The following is a 19,648-nucleotide window of genomic DNA, read 5'->3' as shown; positions in this document are numbered from 1 at the left end:
TTATTAAAATCAATGGGCTCTGCAGCTTAAATAAATTTGCCTTATGTTTCAACCTAGAGGAATCGAACTCGGGTTCCGGTATGTGGTTTTTATGAATAATGACAAAACGTGTTATTAAAATATTACCGTGAAAAATTTCTCTTTTCCGTTGGACTTCCTGCAAAATCATTGGTATGGGTTCTCTCCCCAATTTGGGGGTTTTCGATTACAGAAATCACAAACATGAGCCATACATCTCTAAACTACTGTTTTCAATTTGGATGATTATTTCCGCTGCGCTATGTCAAATTGAAACTCATCTGCAGGAGGTATGTTTGATGATTTATGGTGATTTATTGGTATTGGCATACCTATTGTGATGCATAGTTTGAATCCAGGTTTTCTGTTTGAGTTTTGAAATACCGATATCGAAATCAACGAAAAATCCAAACTCATTAAAACTGCCAGTTAGGAATTCTTAAGCAATGGATGACCAATCACATATAAGGCTATAATTTTCCAATATCTTGCAAAGTCATGATCTTCTGATTCTGATGATCGTTTTATTTTGATGTTACATCATTATGCATGAGACATCTATTGGTTGTCTGTTGTTGCATATTTCTCCGCTGAATCTGCAGGATCTGCAATATCATTAAGGATTATGAACTTAGCCAATATTCCCATTCTCACTGGGGGAAGCAACTACAAGAAGTGGAGACGAGAGATTGGACTGTTGTTGACACTTAATGAGTTTGATGTTGCATTGGATACTCCCAAACCAATTCTGACTGATCAATGTACACGGGCTGGGAAAGCAGATGCAGAGAGATCGGTCAGAGCCAACAAAGTGGCACTTTTTATCCTTGAAAGTGCCATGACTGATACTGTTCGAGGTGGAATAAAGAAGCATGAATTGGTAGTTGATTATTTGAATGCAATTGAGAAAAAGTTCAAGGAGTCTCAAAAGGCAGAAATTAGTCAATACATGGCAATGCTCACCACATACAAGATTAAAGGCACTGGTTCTATAAGAGATTACATCATGAAAATGACCGATGCTGCTGAAAAGTTGAATACACTGGATGTCAATATTGGTGAAAAGCAACTGGTATTCATGATCCTTCAGGCTCTCCCTAGCAAGTACTCTCAGTTGAAGTTGTCTTATAATACACAAGACAAGAGTTGGGATATAGATGAGCTCATCGCACAATGTGTTCAAGAGGAGACTTGGCAACAGTAAGAAAGAGGCAAGGATGTTGAGACTGTGAATTTTGTGCAAGGAGGAAAGGGGAAGAAATTCAACAATGATGGAAATAAATCAAGTAAGGATTTCAAGTGCTCCAAACCTTCTGATAAGACTGGTACTTCTGCTAAAATATTTGATATCTCTAAAGGGTCTAACAATCTTAAACCAAAAATTAAAAATGTTGCCAAGCTTAAGTGTTTTTTTCTGCAAAACTCGAGGTCATCTAAGAAAGGATTGTGAACTGTTTAAGGATTATCTGAGAGCTAGTGGCAAATAGGTAGTTAATGTCTGTGAAAAGTCTTTTGATCAGTGGGGGTAGTTTGTTATTCTGTTTTACAAAGAGCAATTGCTGCATTAAGGACAGTTGCAAAATAAAGTTTGAGAAGTGATGCTACTGTGAAGTTTGAAGAGCTGGTGTGGCAATAATGTTCTTCTCTAAAGTTAAGTTTATGTTTAGCTAGTTTAACTATCAATTAGTATACTTGTTAGCTAGGTTTATTACATTTAGAGATTCAATTTTTTGATTGGTCATATATATATATAAGTGTGTGTGTGTGTGTGTGTGTGTTGGATTCAGTTTGATGCTTTAAGAATCTTTGTGATTTGACTTGAGCAGTTGGTTGAATTCATATATTGGTAATTCATTATATTGGAATGAATTACTAGTTGATAGTTTTACAATCTGTTAGACTTAATTGTTTCGAATTAAGTTGGAAAATAGTGGGAGTAGACAATTTTAAGGTCTGCTTGTATCAGTTTGGTCATAATGTTATAAGTGCAAATTGAACATATGTGATTTGAAGTTAGCATTTACATAATGGTTGTAATTGACAGCTTTTGGTCCTGTGTTTTGAAATGCACAGGTAGATTGTTTATGATGAAACTCAAAAGACTTAGTGATCACCCTGTTGTAAACTTGATAGAACTAATTTACTTTTTCATACTTGCTCAAGTGGGAGAATGTTAGAATATGAGCATGAGTATGAATCCGTGGATCAAGTTATTTGATTCAAGTTTGGATAGGAAGTCTTATTGAGAATGGATTTGTAATCCATGTTATGTTGAAACACTATGTTGGTTGTCTATAAGGATTCTAATAGGGGAATCCTTATGGGATTTGGCGAGGATTATGTTGTGTATATATAGTGGCCTCTGCTCTCACAGTTTATACACTCGATCATTGAACTAAGACCTATTATTAGTTAGAGCAAACCGATTACTGGAGAGAGGAGAAGGTGCACTGCAACCTTACAGCGAAACTTGGACGTGGCTGCTTCTTCGAGTTCATCTGCAGATATAATTCATATTACTTGTTCTTGGTTTGTGTTTCATCTAACATGCGTTGCGGCAATGACAGCGTCGTTTTGCTCGATCTGGAGGGTGAGGAGAAGAGGAGGACTGGCGAGTAGAAAAGAAGGTCCTTTTTTCCGTTATGGCTTGTGCAACAAGGTTTCTCTTCTGCGAATGAGAGCTTGTGCGGGAGGGGCAGGCGCTGGTGTAAGCGTGACGGTGAAGGAAGGGTTTGCGGACGAGGAGGATTTCCATGAAGGGAGGCGGGCCGGAGCTGCTTTTAGTTCAAATGCAGTAAAACAAGGCCATGGCGAAGCAGTCCAAGCTCGCTGACAAGGTTGATCTCTCTCTCGCTCTCTCTGTGGCTCTGTGGCTTTTTATTGTATGTGTATTTAGTCAAATATGGGCGAATGGTTGCAGAATTTTTAACCGCAAATAAAACACTAAATATCTACTAAATGACACTACATGTCTTCGACTGCAAGTGCACTGTTAGTTTCTGGAAAAACTATGGTTTACTGATATTAGGGTTAGCGAGAATGCATGCATGTGGAATATGTTGGTAGTTCAAATGCAAAGTTGAACTCTGGGTTAGGAATATAGATTTGATTTACAATGGAAGCAAAAGTGGTTCTTGACAACCAAAAACATTTTTTTACTATGTTTAGGAGTAATGCTAGGGAGACTAAATTTGTAAACAAAATTTAGGAAACTAAAAGACATGGAGGTTAATGATTGATTTATTACTTAAGCGTTGATAAATGTGCTCATTCTTATTGGTGACACACCATTTAGCTTGCAAATTTTGTTGGGTTTCCAAATATTGTCTCCCTAGCATTATTCTTAGAAGAAAAACTTAAAATCACTTTTCAGTTGTATTCAGAAAGCATTTAAAAAAAAAAACTTGGTATTTTTAATAAAACTATGAAGATATTTAGGATAAGCCCTTATTGGCGATTTTAGTGCATGTCCAATTTTATTTTTATTAAAAGTTTGTAATGGTTCTATTTGTGCATATTTTTCCAAAGCGTGCATGTTCGAAACTTGAAACCCGAAAACCCGAAATCTAACTTTGTATTGCTGTTATGGATTCATTTGCAGCTACCGCCAATACCAGTAGGAGACAATGTTTTGGATTTAATGGTGATTGGTTGTGGTCCAGCAGGTTTTGCTCTGGCTGCAGAGTCAGCCAAGTTGGGAGTGAAAGTTGGGCTTATTGGCCCTGATCTTCCTTTCACAAACAACTATGGTGTTTGGGAGGATGAGTTGAAAGGTTTTAACTTTACTATTGTCTTTTTTATTGTACGATTTGTGAACTACCCAATTCAAAGGAACTCCACAAACTCTGCTCACATCCGATATTCGCTTTCATTTTTACATTTCCAGATCTTGGACTTGAAGGGTGTATTGAACATGTTTGGCAGAACACCATTGTGTACCTCGACTATGATTCTGACCCCATTATGATCCCTCGCGCTTATGGTCGTGTTTGCCGAGATAAGCTACATGAGGAGCTTTTGAGAACTACATTTCTACTCGTTTTATGCTTGCAGGCATTGTAATTCTCTCTATATACATTTTTATTAGGTGTGTGGAGTCAGCTGCTTCGTACCTCGATTCAAGGGTGGAAAGTATTGTTGAAGCTAGCAATGGCATTAGTCTAGCCCGTGGGCTATCGTTGTTTCGTGTAGGTACGACGGAATAACATTTCTTCGGTTTAAAGAATGTATATTTTGTTTCCTACTTCTTCCATGCCTTGCTTCGAACATCTAACTGGTGTTATAGGCTAGGTACTGTTGCATCCGGAGCTGCTTCTGGGAAGCTTTTGCAGTACGAGGTGGGTGGTCCGAAAGTGGCTGTCCAAACAGCATATGGTATCGAAGTTGAGGTAGGAACAATTGTGCTCTGGGATGGTTATGATTAGTTCCTTAACTTCCTTCCAGGGCAGAAGTTTTTTGATGACTTGCTATTATGTCCATTCTTACAATTTCAGGTGGAAAATAATCCGTATGATCCCAGCGTGATGGTTTTTCATGGATTATAGAAACTACACGAAGCAAAAAGTTCCGTCTTTAGGAGCATAATATCCATCATTTCTTTATGTCATGCCCATGTCTCTGACAACATTGTTCTTTGAGGTTTGCTCGATGTACATCAGTTTCTTTATCCGTTACTTAATTTGCTTTCAAAGTACTTAGAGAAATTGATTAAACTAGCTAGGCTTCTGAAGAGGCCATGCCTTTTGATTTATTGAAGAAAAAGCTCTTGACACGGTTAAAGACAGTGGGAATCCATATTACAAAAACTTAAGAAGAGTTAAAGTTTATATGACGGGCTACAATGCTTCAAGTTTTATGATGAACATCTCTGAACTATCTCAACTAGGCTTCATCCCTTTCCGTGTAGCGGAACAATCACATATTTATCTTGAAAGTTGATGCAGTGTCTGATCAGGAATTTGGTCTTACTTTCATAATTCAAGGCATAATCCTGCAGTAATTTATGCAGGAATGGTCTTGGATTCCAGTTGGTGGCGCCTTACCAAATACAGAGCAAAAGAACCTAGTATTTGGTGCTGCTGCTTGCATGGTACATCCAGCCACACGTAGCAATTAAACCGAATACATTGATCAGAGCAGTTTCCCCAATTGTTCAGTCAAAATTAGCCTCTAATTTATCATCATCTACCAGGGTATTCACTTGCGAGGTCTTTGTCCGAGGCTCCAAAATACGCTTCAGTGATTGCAACTATTTTAAAGCCGGATCATTGCAAGGTTGTTCCCAGCCGCCAAATGAGTAATCAGAACATCTCGACCTAGGTAAGCGTTGGTTTATTTGGAATAGTTATCTGCATAGTACGTTCCGGAAAATAAACATATAGACATTTCCATACATTGAAAGACAGCTGCACTGCCAATAATTTTTTTGTCGAACTGTTCAAAGGCTTGATATCCTCCGGACCTTGTTCTCGATGTTATTGTTGGAGCAATATTAGAAAATATGAAAATAACACAAGAATTCCAATGATAATAATCATAAAGAAAATAACAACATCAATAGTATACAAAATTAATATAAACAACTAGAGATAAAGTTAGAAAAACTGACAAACTTGGAGATTGAGGCTTGCATAAATGCAATGTCCTAAAAATAGAATTTCGTCTCTACTCTTGTGCTTGTAGTTCGGTAGGCGTCCATCTCCCAGGATTCAACAATCTATAATCCGAAGTCAAAGCACTTCAATCTTCGGACTCTGGCGAACTTTATATATTCCGTATTCTCAAGACACAACTCGGAATTTGACTCACAAAGCATGAGAGAAACAAAGTGGGAAAACCCTATTTCTCAAGAGTAAAAATTAACTCTAATTTTCTATATTTAATACCAATGGTTTCATGGGTTTATATAGAATCCAATTTCTACTTATCAAAGAGATGTTACTTTTCATCTATAAGTATACGTCACTTATCAAGGGAATACAACTAAACAACATAACATTTCTAAGAAATTGGTTAACAATATTTTTCATTCAATTATTAAAATTATATACTATAATATATAATATATAATTTCCAACAGTTTTTAGCTTACCTTTAGCAATATTAGCTTGAAGAGGAAAATCATCTCTCTATGTCTACATGTTGTTGCTCTTACTTTGTCAGAATTTGTAAACATGCAGCCATACTCGGTGTTGTTAGTCATGCAATCAAAATAATTAAAATACGAGCAAGAACTGTGTGTTGTGACCTTCATATACTTTATCGGCGCATTCCCTAACATGGTATTAGAGTTCTTGTTGCACGAGCCTTGAGTTAGAAACCTTCAGTTCTCATTCCCCACTTATTCGGTAATTTGCTAGGCACAGAGTGAGCTGCGTCGATATGTTTTTTTCTTTAAAAATCTACCTGCCTCGCGTTTGAATTATGCTTGCTTTGTCACTTGTTATCCCTACTTAGCTAGCATAGTTGCAATTTGTGATTCACTCTTTTCCTTTCAGCATGGAATACACTGGCCGCAAGAAATGAGACGCCAGAGAGCATTCTTTCTTTTCGGACTAGCACTTATTCTGCAACAGGATACCAACGACATCAGGACATTCTTTCATACTTTCTTCCGCTTACCCACCTGGTACGATCAATTCTCTATATCTTATGCGTCGTTTTTCTAGACATTCTTGCTTCATGAAGTAACTTGGAACAGATGAATTGCATCCAATTACTTATCTAAACATCCTAATGGTAGCTAAGCATTAAGATATAGAGACAGTTTAAAGCACAGTGATTAATAATTCAAAGTATGCATGTATAATCAGAAGCAATTAAATAAAAACTACATATTCATGCTAAGGCTCAAGGTATCGCCCTAGCAAACGAAAATTAGCTACTAGTAACCATAAAACAAAAGGAATTTATTGAAATAGAAAAAGGATAGAAAACATCTTCAAAATACAAAGCATCAAAGCCTAACTAAATTCTCCACGTACATTCCCCCTTCTTCTAATGGCTAAAAAGTCTTATTTATACTACTAGAAAATAAAACCCTACCTTGAAAAGGTCTTAGAATAAAACTAGGAAACATAATTAAATGATAAAACAAAAAATAAAAGGTTTCCTATTTGAACTAGAATTCGGAGTTCTTAGAAAATTAGTCTTTTGATCGACCAAATCAACCGTGAACTTATGCTCATCCGTGGGCTTGATCGGGAGTGCACGCTCCTCCGTGCACTAAGATGAGAATATACGATATCCCGATGACCCAAGCGGGAATGTAAACTGCTAGAACACTCGGATCGTGGCTGGTTAAGGGGCTGCTTGCCGAGACGCTGCTTGAGAGGTTCGTCGTCTGCCCTTGTCATGCTTCGGGACACCTCGTCTAGTGCACGTTGTAACAACCCGTCCCGATTTTGGCAAATCGAAAGGGTAAAATGGTAATTTCACACTCAAGGGAGATATTTTCTTATTTTATCTTTTATGGGATTGGTTGGTGAGCCACATGGGGCCCATCCTTGATTTTTGTTCCCCGGCATCTCTCATTTTTTCCCTCCTCGTAAGGTCTCTCTTCTTCTTTCTCTCTCTTCCATTTCTGTGTTCTCCCCTCTCCAGCTTCTCGAGCACACCCATACACACCAACACTCTTTCTCCCTCTTAGACCTCCATCATCCCCCTTGTCCTTTTTTCTCATTCTACAAGTGCAGACAATGATGATAGCACTACAAAACCGATGCAAAAGCTTGGAGAGATCCCGGCTAGTTCTTTATCTTCCCGATGTGGGGTAAGCTCCGGGATACCCTTGATCCTCACTTTTCATCTTTGTAGCTTAGTTTGTAACTTGGGTTTGCATGGTGAACCACGAAATCACACAGGAACGAAGAATACTTTAAAACCCAGATTCTGACTAGAATGTCGTGATTTTCAGACCACTTTCTGGCCAACTTCGGCCACCACACGCCTTGAAATTGGTATGAATCTTTTCCTTGTTCTTTGGGCTTCATTTTGGTATTTTGTTTGACCCTCGTTGGGTGAGTTTTGAGGTTGAACGGAGCATGGAAGCTCCAGCTTTCTCCCCCTTTCAAAACCCGGCCAACCCAGCCTGAGAACAGGTCGAACCCGACCCACCACCCTTGGTCGGTCCAATTACCCAGCCCAGAGCCCGAGTCAAACTCAGCCCTGTTACAAGCCCAAAACCTTTTAAACCCAAGCCCAACCTAAATGAGAATCGGCCTAGCCTAGCTAAACTGGTCCAAAACCATGACTTATTGACCGGATCCGACCTGTTGACCCCGGATGGAATATTCCGTTAGGGAATATTTCGTCAGGAAATATTCTCTAAGAATATTCTGTGTTGACTTTTACGAAATTTGCCCAGGACCCTTCTTAGGGTAATTCGACGTCCTAAATTCGTTTTCGACGTCAGTTTCCCAAATTCAATCGTTTTAGTATAATTTTATTAATTAGATCCTTTGTATGCTTAGGTGCAAACATTCGTGGCGTTCCGTCTTCACTAGTTTGCATGGCTCTTCGACAACAGAATATTTGTGAGTGGACCCCTTCTAACATGCATATTTTTTTATTAGAAATGCATACATGAAAAGCATAATTTAATGGTTACGTTTTATGTAATGTTTAGGAGTAAATTGGATTTACGCTTTATGATATTCATGCTTTATCGATTTTACGTTCTTCGTAGTATATATGATATTATGAATAGGTTTTATGATATGACGCTTTAGCTATTAAACTCCGAGTAAGATATATATATATATATATATATATTAGATATATTATGTTAATGTCCCTACATACTTACTTAGTGGTTATTCGAATGTTCTGCCTACAGGCACGTGATGTAGAACCTTCAGATGAATGAAGAAGTGTTCTATATGCCTTGGGGCGAATGAAATATTATATATATGTATATGCCTTATAAATATACCACTACTAAGCACATTATATATGATATATGTTTTATGAAAGATTTTATGGCATGTTAGGGTTTTTTGGAAAATCTATTACATCTTATACTATTGAGTTTTCATAAACTTTGGGGGTTAGTACGTTGATGAATAACTGTTTCAGTATTCCTTATATATAACTTGGTCTACTCATGTTTTGTTTTGCGCCCCCTCAGGACTTAGAATTGAGGCGAAAAATCCTAGTGTCAAGGCATTTCCGCATCAGCATCTTCGAGTCCCTCGATGTAGAACCCATCTCTTTGTCCATTCAATTTTATATTATTCCTTTTTAGTGTCTAGGATTAGTGGTATGCTCTTGACACGTTCCATAATTGCATAACCATTGTATTTAAATTTACAAGTATTGTTTATATTTATTATTTCTCATGCATCCTAATATGGCTTCGTCACCTTCAGGTGTTGACCAGCACGTGTCTACCTTGGTGTTTGGAGAATATCAGGGTTGAGCATGTCACACATTGCATCTCGGTGCGCTGCAAGAGCTGATTTACCAAGGTCGTCTGATGTGCGAGGGTGCTTGTCAACTCTATGACTTATCAAGACAAGTGTGATTTGCCATTCGGGTTGGAAGAGCTTGGATGGTATACGTCTCATTGAGTAATGGAAGTGTAATGGACTCCAAACGCGAGATTTGAGTTGGGAAATGTCAAATCTTCAAAGAAATAAGGTGAAAATGCCCCCGGTTCAATTGTTGATCCATAAATTTGAATTCGGGATGGTTGAACCTGTCTTGGACCGGTTTGGGCTGCTTTGAAGGCTATGGGAGTGGGCTGGATCTTAAATTGGGTGGCGGAAGTAAGTCAGATCGCTGGTGTGGGCTGAGCCACGTGCGTAGGCTACCCCGCGTACGGTGCGCGTGGGTGCTAGGCCTGCTTTTTCCTCGTAAAGGCTTGGGCCGGCTGTTATGCGTTGCGGGTCTGGGCCAGGCTTTACAAAATGACTTGGGTATGGGCTTGGCGTCGCTCTGTGGTGTAGGCCTGGGTGTGCCAGGCTTCGACTGCTGGTGTCTTGGCCTGGGCTTGCTCCTGGGCCTGAACTGCTGAAGTGGCTATAAGTTGGGCTGCCTTCAAGGCTTACACCTTTTGGACCGTGGTCTGATTAGTCTAGGCTAGCTGCCTTGTGGCACGGGCTAGGGCCTATTACTGAGAGGTGGCATGCTCATCGTGAGCCATGGGCTCGCCTACTAACACGGTGGTTGTCACAGTGGTGCCTCTTGGGGATGGTGCCGCTTTACTCATCGTCGTGTTAAGCCTCGTGGATTGTCGTGGTCCAAAATCTTGAACATTGGAATTTCCGTTCGTCGTGGTTTTCGAATCTCTTGTCATTTAACTTTTCTTTTACGTTTTATCAAAGAATTTTTATAAAAAATTCTAAGAATAAGAACGTACGAAAAATCTGCAAATGAACAAGAAATGAGAAACTTTGAATGCAAGAGTCTTCTTCAAGAGTGTGAATCAAGACTCTCAATGAAGGCACCAATTTATGGATGCAAATTTCCACCTTCTCCTGCTTGGACGAAAATGCGCCTGCAAAACAAGTAACACCTAAGATCAAGGCCAAGAGTCTCACGCGCTCACGATGAATGGGGGGGGCTTTGGCCGAAGAATCTCCGATGTCAAAGTTAGAATTTGAGAGAGAAAGTGTTTAGAGAATTTAAAAAAAGAATTGGACTTAGGTTTTGGAGAAAATGAGTGGCTATACATAGGGGTGTGGCCGGCCCTATTAGGAGAATTGGGGCCGTCCACATTTGGTTGATTTGTGGGATTGATTGCAAGATATTATATGAAATAATATCTTGCAATTCATTTAGCAATTAATCAATTAATTTTGTCAATAACTCTCAATTTGCAAAGAATAATTGGAAGTTACCTTGTGGGTGAAGATTTGATGAGAGAGTTTAAAAGAATACCATTTAGGTCACTTTTGACATTGATTGAGTCGTTATTGTCCGTTGTATGCACGTGGGAGTTCCGGTGTGCCTCAAGGGTTATTTTGTCTTTTTCACCCAAACGTCTATGTGTTGCCTCAATATTTTTCTTGATTATTTTTGGCTTCACACTAGTCTTGAAAGCTTTGATTGGCCTAGTTAATATAACAAAAATCAAACTGGTGCTTAATGGATGTGACATTTCAATAGATTGGATACTTGTTTGAAATGTTTAAAAATGTTGAAACAAATTTAAAACAACACTAAAATGTTGAAAGGTTTTAAAATTTCGAATGAATTTAAAATTTAAAAACTTTAGAAAGAAAAAAATAATAAAAACAAATCCCCACCTACGATAATGATAGTAATAGTATACATGCTAGGGTGAGTTTTGAGTTTTGATAACAAGAGAGTGAAAAGACGGAGGGAGAGAGAACTAGCGAAACGACATCGTTTTGAGGTGCAAAGCGGAATACAGAAAATCTTGTCTTTTTACTGTACACGCCGTCATCTTTCAAATTCGCACCGACTAAAAATAATTATTTAAACAAAATCCCTAACTTTCCAACGGCACATTACCGCAACGCACTTTTTTCTTCTTCTGTTTCTCTTCTTGGCAAGGCGATTTTAGGGTGCACTTTGAATTCAGATCTCTGCACTCGGAGAATGATCTCACGGCGTGCGATCGTAGAATTATTTGACGGCGTGCGGCGGAGAATGATCTGGCAGCGTGCTATCGGAGAATGATCTGACGGCATGCTATCGGAGAATGATTTGACGGGCGTGCGAGCGGAGAATGATCTGATGGGCATGCGACCGAAGAATGATCTGATGGCGGATGCGGGAGAATGTTCTGACAGTGGAGATCTTCTGCACTCCTGGCCTGTGGTGCGATTGTGGTTGTCGTCGGCTTCATAAGATAAGTTATTTTATTGTTATAATTGGTTAACTGCTATTGTATGCAGATAAGGTTGAATAGAATTAAAATTAGGGTTTTATTATGTTTGGCTAAACAAATGCATGTTATTTTGTATGATTCTAGTTCATGAAAAGATTTAAATTCCCAGGTAGGGTTTTCATTTGGAAAATCAATAAAAAATATATGAAGTCGATTCTAGCATAATCTAGTCTGAAAAATAGAGAGGGAAAGGAAAAATTGAAACCATCCTTTCGTATATCTTCACCATTTTCATGGTTGCCTCAGTTATTCGATGCTGCTATTTTTGGTGGCCTCGATATTTGTTGTGCTGGATATTGGTTTATGGGTTATTTGGTTGCCATGATATTTGGCCTCGGTTTATGCTTTATGGCATCCACTTTTATATATACCTTTTTTATGGCCGTCTTGTTTTAATGATTGTCATGGTTGCCTTAGATTTGTGGGCTAGATTTGTCATCGCTGCCTAAACCCTTTTATGGTTACATCGGTTATGTTGTCTCAGATTTGTTGCTTCGATTTATAGGCCTGATTAATAATTAGCTCAACTATTTGGTGCCTTATTTTGTAGTTGCCTCAGATTATCTTTGAAGGCATTGATTAGTGGTTACCTTAGTTGTTTAATGTCACGATATTTGTTGTGTATTTTAATGGTTGTCTCGATAGTTTTTTTGCATTGGTTAATGGTTTTTTTTGGCTTTTAGATCCCTAAGTCCTCAGTTCTTAATGCCTTATGGCTGCCTCATTTTTTATGCATTATGGCTGCCTTTTTTGATACATTTCATCGCTGCCTCGATCATTGCGGGCTAGTTAATGGCTGTCTTAAATATCTTGATGCCTTAAGTTCATGTTTTAATGATTGTCATGGTTTCATTGATTTATGGTTGCCTCGGATTTGTAACCTCGGCCCTTGATTTATGGTTGACTCGGATCTGTAGCCTCAACCCTCGATTTATGGTTACCTCAGATATGTTGCTTCGAATTTGCTGCTTCGGATTTGTTACCTCGATTTATTGTTTTGATTAATAGTTACCTCAGTTATTTGATGCTTCATTTCGTAGTTGCCTCATATTATTTTGTAAGGCATTGATTAATGGTTACCTCAGTTGTTTAATGTCACAATATTTGTTGCGTATTTTAATGGTTGTCTCAATAATTTTTGCATCGGTTAATGGTTTTTTGGGCTTTTTGATCCCCATTCTTGAGTTTTTAGTGCCTTATGGCTGACTCTTTTTTTTTTTTTTTTTTTTTTTTTTATGATTATGGCTGCCTTTTTTTTATACCTTTTTGCTGCCTCGATAATGGCTATCTCAAATATCTTGATGTCTTAAGTTCATGTTTTAATGCTTGTCATGGTTGCCTCAGATTTGTTGGCTTAATTTTATGGTTGCCTCGGATCTATAGCCTCGACCCTCGATTTATGGTTACCTTAGATATTTTGCCTCGAATTTGTTGCTTAATTTTATGGTGACATCGATTTATGGTTGCCTTGGATCTGTACCCTTGGCCCTCGATTTATGGTTACCTCAAATATTTTGCCTCGATTTTGGTTGCCTTGAATTTGCTGCCCTAAGATTTGTTGGCTTAATTTTATGGTTGCATCAATGTATGGTTACCTCGAATCTGTAGCCTCAGCCCTCGATTTATGGTTACCTCGGATATGTTGCCTCGATTTTGGTTGGCTCGAATTTGCTCTTCGTATTTGTTGCCTTGATTTATTGTTTTGATTAAATAATTACCTCGGTTATTTGATGCCTCATTTTATAGTTGTCTCATTTTATTTTGTAAAGCATTAATTAGTGGTTACCTCAGTTGTTTAATGTCACTATATTTGTTGCGTATTTTAATGCATGTCTCGATAGTTTTTGCATTGGTTGATGGTTTTTTGATCCCCAAGTTCTGAGATTTTAGTGCCTTATGGCTGACTCATTTTTATGCATTATGGCTGCCTTTTTTATACCATTTTGTTGCCTTAATCAATGTGGGATAATTAATGGCTATCTCAAATATCTTGATGTCTTAAGTTCATGTTTTAATGCTTGTCATGGTTGCCTCAAATTTGTTGGCTTCATTTTATGGTTGCATCGATTTATGGTTGCCTCGAATCTATAGCTTTGGCCCCCAATTTATGGTTACCTCAGATATTTTGACTCAAATTTGCTGCCTCGGATTTGTTGGCTTAATTTTATGTTGCATTTAGAGATGGACAAAATACCCATGAGTTTAGGTAACTGCGGTTACCTGCTCATTTAAAGCTCATGGCAGTTATGGGTAACCGTTTAGACGAATAAACAGTTATGGGTATAACCATTTATCCGTGAAATTTAATTGGGCGGTTATGGGTATTACCCACTGTTATCCGTTATGAGTATTACTAACGGTTATATCGAGTATTCATTTACCCATTTAATTTAATATATATAAAATTTTAAACAAAATTAAAAACCCTAAATTTTCAATCTCTTGTTGAACTCTTTGTCCCCGATTAAAGTGTATCTATACAGCTCAAATAACAGGCCATTTTGAAACCAAACATCCTGCGCCGACGCACCAAGCCATGTGGAGTTCTTTGCATGGATGGAACTTCCCCGCCATTTTGCAAAGACATCACATATATATCAGTTAAAATTTAAAATATCGTTCGTAAATTATTATTTCAATTATTGAAATTGTATGAGGACTTAAATGATTAAAATAGGAAAATGCATGCTAAAATGTAACTATAATGGAGTTTAATTGTCATAAAATGAAAATTATGACAAATTTTTCTTATGTAATTTTTAAGTTGTTAAAAAAAGAACATGTAGACGGATGAAAAAATGGGTAAATGGATAAATGGTTATGGTTAAATGGGTACATGGTTATGGGTATGGTTAATCGTTTATAAACGGTTATGGATATGGATATAACTGTTTATACAATTACCTAACGGGTAAACGGTTATGCGGGTATGAACATAAACGGTTACGGATAAATAACTGCGATCACCCACCCGTCATAACCATTGCCCATCCCTAATTGCATTGATTTATGGTTGCCTTAGATCTGTAGCCTCGAATTTGCTGCCTCGAATTTGTTGGCTTAACTTTATGGTTGCATTGATGTATGGTTGCCTCCGATCTGTACCCTTAGCCCTCGATTTATCGTTACTCGGATATGTTGCCTCGATTTTGGTTGGCTAGAATTTGCTGCTTCGGATTTGTTGCCTCGAATTGTTGTTTTGATTAAATAATTACCTAGGTTATTTGATGTCTTATTTTGTAGTTGCCTCTAATTATTTTTGTAAGGCATTGATAAGTAGTTACCTCAGTTATTTAATGTCACGATATTTGTTGCGTATTTTAATGATTGTCTCGATAATTTTTATCTTGGTTAATGATTTTTGTGCTTTTTGATCCTCAAGTCCTGAGTTTTTAGTGCCTTATGGGCTGACTCATTTTTTATGCATTTAATACCCTTTCGTTGCCTCGATTATTGTGGGCTAATTTATTGTTGTCTCAAATTTCTTGATGTCATAAGTTCACGTTTAATGCTTGTCATGGTTGCCTCAGATTTGTTGGCTTATTTTTATGGTTGCATCGGTTTATGGTTGCCTCAGATCTGTAGCCTCGACCCTCGATTTATGTTACTTTGGATATTTTACCTCAATTTTGGTTGCCTCGACTCTGCTGCCTCGGATTTGTTAGTTTAATTATATGGTTGCATTGATTTAAGGTTGCCTCGAATTTGTAGCCTCCACACTCGATTTATGGTTACTTGGATGTGTTGCCTCGAATTTGTTGCCTTGATTTATTGGTTTGATTAATAATTAGCTCAGTTATTTTATGCCTCGTTTCGTAGTTACCTCAGATTATTTTGTAAGGCATTGATCCCCAAGTCCTCAGATTTGTTCGCTTAATTTTATGGTTGCATCGATTTATGGTTGCCTTGGATGTATAGCCTCGGCCCTCGATTGATGATTACCTTGGATAATAATTACATCGGTTATTTGATCTCTCATTTCGTAGTTGTCTCAGATTATTTTGTAAGGCATTGATTAGTGGTTGCCTCAATGTTTATTGTCACAATATTTGTTACATATTTAATGGTTGTCTCGATAGTTTTTGCATTGGTTAATGGTTTTTTGGGCTTTTTTATCCCAGATCATCAGTTTTTAATACCTTATGGCTGTCTCAAATATCTTGATGCCTTAAGTTCATGGTTACTTTTGACTAATATGTTGTCAAAATTGATGTTTGTATATTCTTACATGTATTCGTGGGCCTCGGTTGTTTTGATTCTTCATTCATGATTTGTTAGGTATTTTTTTTTTTTGGTAAACTGATTTGTTAGGTATTTTGTTGGTCAACTTGTTGGTTTTCTCATCTTGTTATTATCTTGTTGGTTTTAGGGTTAATGTTGAGCAAAGGAAGAAATTTTGTTTCTATCTTCGATCATGGCTCTTGGTTATATTGAAACCTTGATTCATAATTGGGTTTAAATTTGCTTTCTCGGTAAATTGATCCTTGAATTCATGGTTCCCCTCAAATTATTTGGTTCCTCAAATTGCTTTCTCGGTAAATTGATCCTTGAATTCATGGTTCCCCTCAAATTTTGTTGCATTGGTTCATGTTTTATATTGACCCTAAAAAGAAGAGTACGTTTCTATCTAAGATCATGGTGCCTTGCTATTTGAAACCTTGATTAACAGTTGGGCATAAATTTTCTGTCTCGGTTACTGACTTCCTCGGTAATTTGATCGTTGAATTCATGGTTCCCTCAAATTTGGTTGCTTCTGTTATTGTTTGCCTGATATTTGTTGCCTTGGTGAATGGTTTTTACCAAGCTCTAGATCTTTTCTGAAATGAGGCAATTTGTTTAGCGCTGAAACTTCACAAAGGTTGGTATTTTGCTTGGTTTGTAATAAGATTTTATTTCAAGTAAATAGGTATCCGGTCGGAGAAATAAGGCTCCAAGCGAATAAGCAATTCCTCGACTTATGCCGGAGCACCGCATGGTCATTACGCATTACATGGGAAGAAGCCAAGAGATGGAGATTGAAATTAAGAATGCTAATAACTGCAAAGAGTATAAAAGCACAGATTCCCTCTCTTCGGTATTATCCTGTCAAGATATCCCACTTCTTACACCCCAAGAAGCTAATGGGCTGAGTTTCTTATATGAAGACACAAAACTAAATGGGATGGACTCTCCTCGTGATCTCCTTGATAAGCCAAGCAGGGTTAGCAACAATCTTGCTTCCTTTTTAGAAAGTCAAAAATTACACCAGTAGGTCCTGACAAGCCAATGAGGGGCCTTGCAGATGACCTTTGTTCTCTGGCTCAACATGGAAAACTGGCCTCTGACAGGGTGGCACATCCTAGCATGAAAGATCCAGAGTGGTGGGAAACACAAGAATGGGGCAACAAGGGTGGTTTCCCAGATGAATTGGGACAAGTTGGCCCATGTTCCTCATGTTGACATCAGGTGAACCAAAACTCAGTCCTTTTGAAAATCAATATTATTGCGAATGTCATTTCTGACTTGACTTACAATTTCTTATGTAGTGATATATCTGTCATAACTGTCGAGTTAAGTAACTTTGAAGAACCTACTGCTTAGGACAATGGCTTAGTAATTGAACCTGGGGAAAGAAGAGCCTATAGAATTATAAACAAATTTAAGATTCCAAGGAGATGTGTACTCTGTAAACCTCCGTGGCGGTGATAAATGTCAGAGGGCTAATCAGTTAATCTGTAGCAAACGTTTATCTGTTTCTTACTGTTAGTGACAGTCAGTGGTCAGAAGGAACCAAATCAGAGCACTTTATTTACATTGAGGTTAATATGTTTCTCAATTTGCTTCACTTTGCGATTAAACGATACCCCTACTTAATGTATTTCAAAACGCTGCTTGAGTTGAATTTGCAAGTAGTTATATATGATGTTTCCGTGAATTTATCAGAATTTTGTCTATACTGATAACTGTTTTTTATTTATCTGAACGCTAAGGGAAACTGGCCAGGATGAGTCTGATGACGGTTCTATATTTTGTGGACGCATTTTTTGAACGGAAGGGAACATGTGTGGGTAGATAGAACAGCATACATGCATTTTCTATTCATTATCGTTACATCATGTTCTTAGGGGTGGATTTTGGAACAAGGTTAACGTAAGCCAAACAGCAGAAGTCCTGGTTAATATTGATTGACATCTTAATAATGATTATAGTTGTCAATTACCAGAACATGTTAGAAAAACCATTTTATGTTAGTGGTTTCACTACGCGATCTATGCAGATTTATGATCTTTCTGGATTTCCTTCCAAGGGACGTGAGTGATAATCATATTCTGACTTTTAATTTCTGGCAACTTCTTCCCTGGATCAATTTTTCATATCGGCTTTCAGGAGATGAAATCATACAGAATCATGTTTAGAAGCATTATTTCAATGTATTATGCGAGCATACAATGGCAAAAGCCTTATTGGAGTTACAATAGTCTTGCAGATCATACCTGGCTTCCTTGTATTCCTTGTGCTGATTTTGTGGTTCAACATGGGGTCTGGTTGATGCGAGTGTAGCATTTGTGAAAGCTGTTATGCATTGGCAATATTGAACCATTTGCAGAGGACGTAATTCAGTATTGCACTATCTTAATTCAAAGTTGGTGGGTGCGGTGGGGGGATTGGGGAATCATTCATCTTACATGAGCACTGTAACTTCCACACACCCTGACCCACCCGCGCCGAATGAAGCAGCAAATAAAACCCATCAACCATTAATCAACTCCCCCTTCCTTGTCTCCAAGCGGTCCGTGCCTCAGCGTGGTGATGAAGGTTTTGCGGACAAGGAGGATTTCATGAAGGGCGGTGGGCCGGAGCTGCTTTTAGTTCAAATGCAGCAGAACAAGGCCATGGAGAAGCAATCCAAGCTCGCTGACAAGGTTTCTCTCTCTCTCTCTCTGTGGTTGGCTCTGGTTTTTTATTGTATTTGTATTTAGTGAAATATGGGCGAATGGTTACAAAAATTTTAACGGAAAATAAAAACGCTAAACATACTAAAAGACACTAAGCATTCATGCTGCTAGAGAATGTGGACTGAGCGTATAAGCACAGAATTGTAAGTGCTGAAATTATAAACTATTGTTGATATTCCCGTAAACTTTGTTACGCATTTCCTCTATTTGCTGCGAAGCCTTAGATATTCCCGTATTGTTTGTTTAAACCAAAGTTGAGCAGATGCCTTAGGCTTTTGCTAAGCAAGCACATGAGAGTTCACAGTTTGATTCTCATTTGTTTTGGCTTGGTTTCGCTGTCATTTGATTCTGAGAAATGCATTTTTGTTATTTGTAGATCAACTGTTGAATGAATATTGTACAAATTTTGCGATTTTGGACCTTCTCGCTAGAAACGTTATCTATGTTTTGCAATTTTTACCATATGTTTACAGCAGAGAAACAAAAGAAATCTCAAAATCAAGCCTGCACAAGTTTGATGACGTCTCTATCAAATCGCAGAAAAAAAACCTCCCAACTGCTAGAAGCCAAATTCCTTTCCACTAAAATAACTAGGTGATCATACTTTATCCTTATTTTCAGTTTTAACGAAGCCAATTGAGTTGCACCAACAGTGAAAAACGTTTTTTGGTAAACACTTTTCTCATCTTCTCTTATCAATATATACTACTTGTTGTGGACCTAATTTACTGAACAGTACAAAGGACAAAGAGAGATGCGTGCGCCAGCAGGAGAGAGAAAGAGAGAGATGTGTACCTGTGAGAGGTGTGTTATCTCACCCCATTGTGCCTTGATTTAT

General features: G+C 37.9%; 1 protein-coding gene across 3 annotated transcripts; it reads left to right on the top strand.

The window, feature by feature from the left end:
- The first annotated feature begins 144 nt into the window (after positions 1-144).
- Positions 145-19,475, top strand: LOC148690833 (lycopene epsilon cyclase, chloroplastic-like). 3 transcript variants are annotated; one of them, XM_088685956.1, is made up of 11 exons: positions 145-1,304; positions 2,586-2,855; positions 3,620-3,791; positions 3,905-4,209; positions 4,309-4,406; positions 4,512-4,656; positions 5,027-5,107; positions 5,210-5,337; positions 6,516-6,646; positions 9,387-17,320; positions 18,334-18,995. In XM_088685956.1, the coding sequence occupies exons 2-4, from the start codon at positions 2,826-2,828 to the stop codon at positions 4,078-4,080; spliced, it is 378 nt and encodes a 125-aa protein (XP_088542082.1). In that variant the 5' UTR covers positions 145-1,304; positions 2,586-2,825; the 3' UTR covers positions 4,081-4,209; positions 4,309-4,406; positions 4,512-4,656; positions 5,027-5,107; positions 5,210-5,337; positions 6,516-6,646; positions 9,387-17,320; positions 18,334-18,995. The 3 variants fall into 3 exon arrangements, with proteins under 3 accessions (XP_088542082.1, XP_088542080.1, XP_088542081.1); XM_088685954.1 differs by lacking the exons at positions 3,620-3,791; positions 3,905-4,209; positions 4,309-4,406; ... (2 more) ...; positions 5,210-5,337; positions 6,516-6,646 and having other exon boundaries at positions 145-2,855; positions 11,567-17,320; XM_088685955.1 differs by lacking the exons at positions 145-1,304; positions 2,586-2,855; positions 3,620-3,791; ... (4 more) ...; positions 5,210-5,337; positions 6,516-6,646 and adding an exon at positions 19,284-19,475 and having other exon boundaries at positions 11,121-17,320; positions 18,462-18,777.
- Positions 19,476-19,648: the final 173 nt, after the last annotated feature.

This window comes from Pyrus communis, chromosome 15 (genome assembly GCF_041283825.1).
Source record: "Pyrus communis isolate YQ-2024b chromosome 15, ASM4128382v1, whole genome shotgun sequence".
In the NCBI taxonomy this organism is placed as follows: domain Eukaryota; kingdom Viridiplantae; phylum Streptophyta; class Magnoliopsida; order Rosales; family Rosaceae; genus Pyrus; species Pyrus communis.
The sequence above is the reverse complement of the archived record's forward strand: the minus strand, read 5'-3'. Positions and strand labels throughout refer to the sequence as shown.